This window comes from Trichoplusia ni, chromosome 9 (assembly GCF_003590095.1).
Source record: "Trichoplusia ni isolate ovarian cell line Hi5 chromosome 9, tn1, whole genome shotgun sequence".
Classification (NCBI taxonomy): Eukaryota; Metazoa; Arthropoda; class Insecta; order Lepidoptera; family Noctuidae; genus Trichoplusia; species Trichoplusia ni.
In genome coordinates, this window is record NC_039486.1 from 12,079,309 (window position 1) to 12,090,018 (window position 10,710).

The 10,710-nt window shown below is 34.1% G+C and overlaps 1 protein-coding gene across 1 annotated transcript; it reads right to left on the reverse strand.

Annotated features, from left to right (window-relative positions):
- Window positions 1-323: 323 nt before the first annotated feature.
- LOC113497637 (neuropeptide FF receptor 2) lies at window positions 324-4,299 on the reverse strand. Its single transcript, XM_026877242.1, has 8 exons — window positions 3,706-4,299; window positions 3,460-3,607; window positions 2,921-3,224; window positions 2,510-2,688; window positions 2,065-2,187; window positions 1,569-1,763; window positions 1,177-1,350; window positions 324-960 (listed from the first exon to the last, which is right to left on the reverse strand). Exons 2-8 carry the CDS (start codon window positions 3,535-3,537, stop codon window positions 754-756), a joined length of 1,260 nt encoding a protein of 419 aa, XP_026733043.1. The 5' UTR covers window positions 3,538-3,607; window positions 3,706-4,299; the 3' UTR covers window positions 324-753.
- Between the last annotated feature and the right edge of the window lie 6,411 nt (window positions 4,300-10,710).

Sequence of the window (10,710 nt, forward strand, 5' to 3'; positions counted from 1 at the left end):
ATCCTTACGTGAATAAATCCGTTACAGTAGATTAGATTAGATTAGAATATTCTTTATTGTACACCATGGAATTACAGCAGTGATTCTTAATACATACAATGTTAGGGTACAATGGCGGTCTTATCGCTAAAAGCGATATCTTCCAGACAACCTTTGGATGGACAGGAAAATTATCAGTATGTACAGTGGTAGGTGGTGCACTATTGTTAAAAACATGTAAAGGTATACATAACACAGAAATAAGAAATAAAGTGAATACATACAATAATCAGATAATCAGTGTTTGAGATGGCTACTTTAAAGAAAGGAGATGGTCTTTTACCAAAGGTGCTAAGTGTCTGAGCCTTTCTGATTGATGCAGGGAGTTTGTTCCACAAGCGCACAGTGAAAGACCTATCGAAGAATCCTGTGGAATGAGGTAATTCTACTCCAGTCATTTATTATACCTTAGCAAAAATGTATAGGATGGATTTTGAAAACTGTTGTACCATTTCGCATACCTTTATTACGGCTTTTTAAACTATCTTCATAATTTTACTGCTGCTTAGAAGTAAGCCTCTTCTGCAACTGATTATGACCTTTTTTCATTATCCTCTTTAAACACTACCTATTAACGCATGTCATAGCTCTACCTGGTTGGTGAATGACTATTCAAAAATCTGCAAATGCTTGAAATCAATTAGTACGACCAAAATCTCATTATCAATCTTCTCTAAGATTTTTCTTCCACAAAAATGACTGGACTTATTAAACTTATGCTTGTTCTGTCTTAATAGGCGTTACTTTAGTAGGCTTGGTGGTGACCTCATCAGCCTTTACGATGAACTCCACTCGATCCTTGTTGATATGCAGAATGTTTTTGAGAACGTGTGAAAGCTTCTGTCTTGGCTTCGGAGACTTTCCGATCACGAAGATCTTTTCTGTGTTCTTGTCTGTTATTTGTATTTGCTTTCGACTAAACTGGAAACAAATAATTTTATCCGTATTATACTATTGTTATCTTTCCATTTCTTAGACATAAAGACAAAACTAGTTGATTTCCTTCAGTAGTTATAGAAATACAAAAGTTGCAAAAGTCATAAGACCTACAAGGCCTACAAAATTGTCGTTTTTACTTGTTACTAGAAACCAGCAAAGCGGAATTTATGAAGTAACGTTTCGTAACTATTAACTTACCATAGTAAAAATACAACACCAAGACCCAAATTTGAAGCAAGCTATTCCAGGAGTCCTGTCCATTGCTTTCCTGAAGCGAGCATTTGTAAACCCGTAGATCAAAGGGTTGATAGCACAGTTAAGGTACATCAGGTAATTGGCCACAAACCACATAACTGCATAGGCACCTTTCACCTTGATGAAAAATAAAAATAACTTATAATATAATAGTAAAGAACTTCAGTCTTATTATGCCCGGCAAGTTAAGTATACAGCAACTATGAGCTACTACAAGGCTAAAAAGACTATTATTTTCGCAGAAAATGGTAAAATAATAGAAAGACGAATAATAGAGAGAAAAATCACAAACTAACGTCTGAGATAGCAAAACCAGAAAAATACTAAATGCTTACCGAATTAATTTTATCATCGTTGTTATGCCTCCAATAGATTAGTGTGGTATACGGAATCCTGCAGACGACAGCCGCCAGCAGCACTAGAGATGTGATCCTCAAGGCTCTGCCCCTAGCCCTCACCACAAACTGACCTCCACCACGCGAAGAAAGTTCCCTGCTGCTCCTTTCTAGACGCCACATTATAGTCCCATACTGGAATTTGATGTTAAGAGTTACGATTTCAGCCTTCTTTTTTTATTTTGTTTGTACGACACATTATTTTTCATTTCATGTGGTTAACAGACCATCACTTTTTTGGTGGAATATCATTAATCAACCTAGACCATGATGTACTAAAAACAAATTTGTGTTTGTACTCCAGAGGGACTACGAGTTTTGTTTTAATACTTGGAGGTAGATAGTAGATAGGGTAGGTAGGTGTAGTAGGTAATCTCACTCTGAACTTGTTGATCATAGTAATTAATTTATTCTTAAAAAAGCACTCATAACTTACAGTTCCAACCATTAACCCCAACGGAACCCAGACCAGCAAAGTCAATAAGAAGTGCCAAAATATACCAAGAACTGCAACATCTTCCATGCAGAAAGTTTCTAAATGATCCAGCCACTGCCGCTCCTGGTCAAATGAAAACAAAGTCATTTAGTGCTATGAATAAAATAACAGTTACTAATATAAACAAGCAGTTTTAAATAATTATTTAATTGGCACCCAACAAAAGCCGAGATGTACAATAATAAACGATCATTTTTTTCCATATTTAGTTTTAGCTTATTCTCAATGTTTAATATTTGTTGTTGTAGAGACAACAAAAATACATAATATGTGAAAATTTCAACTGGCTACCTATCACGATTCAGAAGGCGCAAGAATGGATACAGAACCTCATTAATGTTTACAAATATATGTTACAATTACTTTTTAAAAATATTTTACTTGCCACGTAATCTCTTTTCAGAGCCCAAGGTAGTGATAGCGCAGTAGCCAACACCCAGGATGCTATAATCAGCCTGGGAGCAGACTTCAAAGTGATTCTTGCTTCAGCTGTTAATGCAGCTGCTGCCAATCGGTCGTAGGATACCAATAGGATCGCACAAACACTTGATAGAAGGAATGATGCTGAAAAAAACATTTATATTGTGTTACAAAGAACAAAATAGAAATAAACAGACAAAAGGAATGTCATTCTCACACATCTGCCTATTTATTGCTTTTCGTTTTTATGGGGTCCATATTATTGTAAATAATAGCAGCAATATCTCTTAAAATCTAAAATTGCTACCGTGGCAAGTACTCGGTGGTAAGGCATAATATATAGTGATGCTAAAAATGTACTTATCTTTTACAATACCTTGAAAAAACCCCTCGAAGCGGCATCCAAAGTTCTTCAAAACGTAATTCTGGTAGAAATCTCTGACGAGCATGAACCATGGGCAGCAGATTAGAGTGAACAAGTCCGTTAAAGCCAGGTTCCCTATCAAACAGTTGCTGGCTGTCCACATCCAGCGGTTCTTTATCAAGATGATAAGTATTATGGAGTTCAGAAAGATGCCTAGTACTCCAATGATGACCATAGCAGAGGTTTTTAATGCGATCTCTTTTGCAGGCTTAATATGCCATAGTGTGTTTGGAAATGGGTATTTTGATGTGTCTATCTAAAACAATTGAAACAAAACAACGAGTACAGTGAATTTGCCACACGTTTTGGAGTAAATATTTTCCATCGTTTTTTTTTTTCAGTAACTTATGTAGAACAGAATGGAATAGAATAAATTTATTTGATTAAAGATAGGTAACATATATAAAAGCTCTTAATGAAAAAACAAGTCTCACTATGTTTCGCCTCACTTGGCATACAAATACATATTTGCTTAAAAGGTCTATACTTACATTCTCCAAGTAATCCAACGACCAGTTACTTAATGTCCTCGGTGATTGAATTATTTCATCAAAGTCACTTTCATCCATTTTTTATTCTAATTTAATACACTTCTTCACATGAGTTAATGCGTGCTGTACCACCTTATCTTTTTTCAATCTGCAATTAAACTTTAGCATTATTACGCATTAAAAAAATAGCATTAGGATAAAAATCAACGCAGGCTATAACGATAGATGAATGAAAAAAAAAACAACCTCCGCACTTGCTGATAAAGTTTCGAAATGGCGGCACGATGAATACCTACAAATAAATCAATCTCGCACTTTATGATAAAAATAATCGAACGGACGTATCAAGAGCTTCGTAAAATCTAATCCTCTGCCGAACCCTCTTGCTTCTAGTATTTCACTTGTAGATGGCAATATTATGTAGATGTGGCTGATGCACTTTCACGTACAGTAGTATTAAATAGAACTGAGCAAAAACAAGTGTGCAAACTAAATAAATTATTAAGGAATGGAAGTCGATATTTCATACTCGAGATAACAGAGGTTTTAGGTAGTCCATTACCATGAAAGCTTTTTTATCTAAAAGATGATTGATAGGGGGAAAGTTCTGATTATTAATTGTTTTTCGCTTATTTTTTTTGGAATAACCCTTGAAAGTACATTTAAATCTGGAGTACTCAAAATATGAGTTTGTTACGTTCCAAAATTGGGATTTAGTAGTGTTCTGTTTATTCATTTGTTTAAATTGTGTAAACGAATTCAAGGGATTTAAAAGCTTTCAAGTTAAAATAATGCTGCAATACATAACGTCAAAGTTTTAAATAACAGATGAAATAAACAAAACTCTGTATATTAATTTAAAATACTGATCTTTTATTACAGTTAAATATTATACTTGTAATTGTATTAATAACTGCCATCTACAATGTGAAACGAGAACTAAGAGTGGGTGCGACGGTCGAGATCATAAGTTGTATCGGATTGTGTGGGCTGTTGTGTAGAATGGTTTGCAGCAGTTACTGCACTGATAGTTTATCCTTCCGTCGCGAGATGGCTCTGATACTAAAATATATTAAAATTTGTAATTCATCCATTGTTATTAATGTACGCATAGGATAATAGTTTACGTGGCTACTAATTCTCGCAGGGCTAGTGAAAAAAAACAGGAGTTCAAAAAGTACACTGCCGTGAGACTCAAATACTCGCAAATTGTCACTTTAGCCGTGTACAACAAGCTCTAAATATCTTACCTTTCAGTTATAGAAGTATTAAGTATAGGAACTGATTTAGGAGTCTTTTTGTTTTGACCTATAAATCTTGTATTTCATTCTTACACACATCTTTCTTAGGTAAGTACCTGAATTATCAGAAATCTCAAAAATTTCGAAACAAAACGGTGCCAGAATTTTCCGTCAATTTCGAAATTGTCACATTACTTTTGTAACATAATCGTACATTATAAGCGTATTATAATGAAGTCCGTGTCATTGTTGTTCGTTTCACATGGTGTTACCAAAATGCGTTTTTGATGTGTGGCATTGAGATTTAACGGATAGGTGTGAATGTCTTTAATGGTAGATTTATCTGTACGAAGATTGTTTTTGACAAAAAATGCTAACGATTGCTGATAAGTGTCGGTAAAGTTTGTGTTGTGTGTCATATCTGTAATCTAATGGGTGGATAATACACCTACACACGTCTATAATAAGATTCAATTTAAGCCGATTAATTTTAGTCACCTAAAATGAAATTTTGATATCTAAGAATTAAAAAAACCGCTTCATTTATCGTTACACTTGCAACACTGAGGATCCCGTAAAAATAGGCTTTAGCCGTTTTTTTTAAAACTTTCTAATATTTATATTAGAAAGTTTTAAAAAAAACGTACAGAAATGTTTAAAGTCGTTTGAACGTTGAAAGACCGTACAGAAATGTTTTTCTCCTGTATTAGCAGCACCAAAAATACGTCTACTGCGAACATGTAATATTTTTTTTATGGGACTAGCGCGCCACACATGCCCGTCATTGAAACTCCTGTTAGCCAGGATCTACAATGAAACCAAAAAAAACCACCGATACACACACTTAAGTTCGGTGTGTAATCTGCCTAGCTGTGACAGTTCACGAGGTAAAGTCTGGAGACAGACAGAAGGAGAAACAGACGGACAATAGAGCATTAGTAATAATTCCGTTACACAATTTGGGAATAACCCTGAAATCGACTAATAATATTTATATAGCGAACACCTAGCAAACACTGCTTCATTTTGGCATTCACAAGACTCAAGATATTCGTTATCGGGTGGCTACTATTATATCTACACACAAAACGATTTGTCCTCGTAACACGAAATGAGACAACATTATAGCAATTTTGTGTATGTAATGTATCTTTGTATCATTGCGCTTTGATCTAAATGACACTAGCTGTCAAATTACTGTGAAATAGTGTGAATATCCCATTGTTTATATTTCTCCCTGTTTTGGGAAATAAAACCATTATTACATATATACTTTTTATCTATTTAAAAAGTACTTTACACATATTACTAACACATCGTTTTTGAATTTGGCTTCAGTTACAAAATCGAAATCGTCTTAGAGTATTGGCTATTTTTAGGTACCACACGCTATTTTTTTGTAATTAGATAAAGAAACTGGTCAAATTTGACTTGGTCTTTGGCACTAAGAGTATCGTAAAAATAGACAAGAGAAAAACATAATTTCGAAAGAGAAAGGACATCTATCAAATTTATGACTGAACCAATCTTTGCTTAATCTATTCATCTGTATTAATATAGTGGCAACAGAAATACGTCATGTGAAATTTAAATGTCTAGCTGTAACGTTTCATGAGATATAGCCTGCTGCTGGGTCTTAGTAATAGGGGTTCCGTTTTTATCCTAACAGAAGATTAAGTCACTCAGATCAATTTAGGCTACAGTTTTATAAATCAGTAATACAAATACAAGCTACTGTATCTGTAAAACAAATACAAGCTACTGTAACCAGAAAATAAGCATTAAAACACACTACATGGGTACAATATTAACAAATAAAGATACCACGTCTGAACAAAACCTCATAATAAGACAGACTCTATAATCTGTAGGGACCCGCAGTCTCGCTAATTTGACCGCAATAATTATGGACCCACCCTTAGCATTAACACGCAACTAATGACTCAAATAAAGTCGCCATGTTGGAAATATGAAGAAAGAAACGTCAACTGCGCGCAATTATGACGGCTGACGATGATGTACGAATGGGTTTAGAGGAGGGAATTGAATAACTGAGAATAATAAGAATGTATAAAGTGTACTACTATCATAGAGAGGTTCTAAAGATCATAAAGGTATTTAATAAATAGGTACTGTACTACAAAATTATGGTTCTGAAATTAATAGTATAGCCGACTGTTATAAATTTCTCAACGTTTTGATGCTTATCAAATATGCGGAGCAGGTCATAAAACTGAGACTTTCAAAAACAAAAAAATAATAATGAAACTCTGATCTTCAACTTAAACATCAATTTATTAGAGGAGAGATGACGAAAAGACTGTTCAAATGGGTTTATTCCAATGATTTTGAAAAGCACTAATTAGAAAAAAGTGTATTTCTATACAAGAAGAATTTTTTACTTCAATCTATTTTATAGCAATACATAAAAAAAACCAACAATTTACGAACACAGGTACCTACTAAGTCTTCAAGACTCCTAGACGCAGTTAATCGCGACAGACTGCAATCGCACACGACGTCTCATTTGTTTAACGGTGTTAACATTACACAAGAATATTGTTCTATGTTATCAGTGAAAAGGGAAAACAAGGATGGATTCTGAATCCTCAAGCTCTAAAGCTCAAACTCTCAAATAGCTACAGTTGAACAAAGTCTGACTAGCAATGATGAGCTTAATATAGAAGCTTAACTAATAAGGAACGAAGAAGTTGATAAAGAAACAATTGAAAACTAGGACCCAAAAGTCGATAATAAAGACAGTAAAACACAACAGCCAAAAAACAATTGTTTTCATAATAGAAACCAATCAGCTTATAAGGAAACAACGTAATGAACGTTTACCGGTCATGCTTGTGTCACGAGTGATCAACTAACCTTTGTTATACTGTATCGTATCAACTGGGACAGTCGATATTCTGATTACGATAACGACTATTCTAGATACGGAATTATTTATAGAATTTTTACTGGATTGCAAAGTTTCAAAGTTGCTGACAGAAGTCCTGAAATTAAAAATGGTGATGGTGATTTTATCAAGTTTGTGTTGGTTTCCGAGCATCAAGTAATTGAAAAAGGAATAAATATATGGTAAGTATCCAATTATTATATGTTTGATTCCAAGAAATAATCAAATTAAATGCTGCTATGTAGTAAAATTACAATCAGAAATTGAGGGTCGTAATGGTATGTTCAGAATTTTGAATACGAGCCTGAGATGAACAATTTAATGTATTTATATCAGATTATAAGAATTACTATCAAGAAGTACAGTAGAATAAATCTAAGATATCATCTGTTTTTGTTTCTTGCCAATAAAATAAATTAAGTTTCCATTTCGTTAATCTTGTTATACCACATACGACAAATAATAAACACTAGCTGACAAAAAATCCATTCAGAATACACCCGCATCAGAAAACCACAACTGTCTACAGCAATTTCGTACGAATGAGGTTGGCATACACGTCTCAATCCTTCAAACTATAGTCTCAAATCTGAACCTTATTCCGTTGAATTATGGGCTATGAGTTAGAAGGTAATTTTGCATGTAATGGAAATCGTGAGGACATGTAGACATCTAGCACTTTGGAGTACTTTGCGACATTATGATTGTTCTTTGAGTTCATAATTGAGGCATACAGCGTTATTAGCTTAATTGTGTGCGTTAAGAAGGAAGGTTATGTTGTTAATTGAAATAGCTAATATCTCTGAGGTTTCAAAATTTGTGCGTTACAACGCGGAAAATTTTGGGCATATGTAGAATTTGACCAGTATTTTTACCGTACTTTCTAAGTAGATAATAGTTTCTCATCAAAATATAATGTTATTCTGAGTAAATGTAATGCCGATTCATTGTATTGCAAAACAGTCAACATTAATTCGACATAATCTCTATTTATCGCTCTCAAATTGATTCATAAAAACATAACATCAAACGAAAAAGAGTCTCAGAACCATTCAGTGAAAACTCTCATACGTTATCCGAAAGAATTAATAAACCAGTCTAAATCAATACACGATCCGCAGACAATCTTCAAATCCACAAATCCGTAGACTGTGGGATGAAATCTAATAAAATCGTTGCCGACTGATAAAAATTCACTGAGACATGCGGTGTAGGGAATTAAACGTAATGATATGAAATGACGCGAAAAGGGGGAAGTCGCGAAGTGAGTTCGTCAGACGTGTGGTTCATCTGTTTCAATATTGAACTCGGTTTTTCATTCTATTATGAGTCCGTTAGCTTCGTTTGTAAAGTTCCTGTTAGATTTAGGATTTAAAATTGGATTATTGTCTTCTGTTTTTTTGCTTTCGACGATTGTAGTTTTTGCAGCCACTGATGACGGTAATAGTTAATTAGTTAACAATAAGATTATGATTTCACCAGCAAGATAAAAAAAATATCTCTTTTCTTTGAGTAAATTCGTTATGGGCTTTCATGGATAGACAATAATTACGTACTATATTCGATTTTAACTCATACGTCAAATTCAGTTCTGCCGGGCTGATTTCTGAATCTAAACCATCGAGGATGCCACTTATATGTGAGTACCTATACAAAAATACCACTCCAATTGTTTGAGCAGTTTAGGAGAAGTTAAAAGACACACATGCAGTAGAATTATATTCATGATGTTGCTTGCGAATCTAACATCATTTCGTATTATTTCCTAATTAATTTCATGTTACGTAACATTGTTTTCTAAATGTATTTACAGTGACCTTTAGGCGGTACGATGCATTTCCCTGACCGCTCTCGAGATCTGCGCCGGTATAATGTGTGCTTATCGTAAGGAGACATACAGTCTGCTTGCTGGACCGACAGACAAACAGTTATTAGGTTATTTTATTTGTTTAGTATTAATTTTTGTCTGTAAATAAAATTTAGAATTAAATTCAAGCTTCTATGATATAAAGCTTTTGGCAAACGTGGTGAAACAAATATAGTAATGGACCACAATTAATAGTTATTGATTGATTGTCAGACAAGAAAAAAATCGCATTGATTTATTTTAAGTATTGGATCTTGAAAATTATCTGAACCTGTGCTACTTAAAATGATGGGAGTAATATAGAACTGTATATGCAAAATAAAATATGTGAAAGGCAGATTTGAAAAAAATATCGGATACGTGCCTTTCTTCGAGTATTTAAAAAATCAAGTAATAACATTTTTGTTAATCTACCAGAGGCACTAATTAGATCATTTTACTCAAACACCTTATTCTGATTTTTATTCCCATTACCCCAAAATTCTTTCATTTAAATTCTTAAAAGGAGGCTAGATATCACTGTAATTCACATACAGTAGAGAACATAAATTCTTTACTTCAATCAGAAATGACGTGTAAAAGCGAGTGCAGTACCGAATGCCGGTGACCTTTCAATAAAGGACGGTTCAGTTCACCGACTGAACTCAGATCTAAGGTGCAGCTTATCGTAAGGAGACATGCAGACTGTTAGGGGGAGAGATAGCAAAATTGACATTTGATACCGATGAACATATTCTGCAAGGTTCTGCGAGGTGGATTTGTAATTTGGACTTGCGGATTATGTATTTTGCGTGGGTGTCTGCTTGAAGAGGTCATATGGATTTGGATTCATGTTGACTTAAACTGGTAGTGTTTGTTGATATTCTTGTGTTTGTATTCTATGTAGATTTTTTTGATAGTTGTTTCAATCAGAATGATTGTTTTTATACAGTTTTGCTTCCTTTTTATTTATTTTTTACTTTGTTTTTTAAGACTCCCACTTTACGAAATTGAATCCTTGTATCGCGGGACAAGATATTTAAATTCTAGAAAAGTATCCGGGAATCACGAAAACGCTTGTATTACGCGGGGATCGAACGCGTAACACGTCGCCCACAGTATGTTGGCCATGGTGATCTGAATCACTCGACTATCCGTGCATCAATGTGGTTCGTTCACCTTTATTTATTTGTCCAAATTTATTCACTTTAGTATTTTATTTACATATTAAGACAAACGAAATCACGGACTTTCTA

What these genes read in the sequence shown, in the direction of transcription:
- LOC113497637 (XM_026877242.1), bottom strand. Translation starts at nt 3,537, where the DNA reads ATGGATGAAAGTGACTTTGATGAAATAATTCAATCACCGAGGACATTA. An exon ending in CGTTGGATTACTTGGAGAAT is followed by an intron (nt 3,225 to 3,459) that starts GTAAGTATAGAC and finishes CAATTGTTTTAG; the next exon opens with ATAGACACATCAAAATACCC. An exon ending in CTTCGAGGGGTTTTTTCAAG is followed by an intron (nt 2,689 to 2,920) that starts GTATTGTAAAAG and finishes TGTTTTTTTCAG; the next exon opens with CATCATTCCTTCTATCAAGT.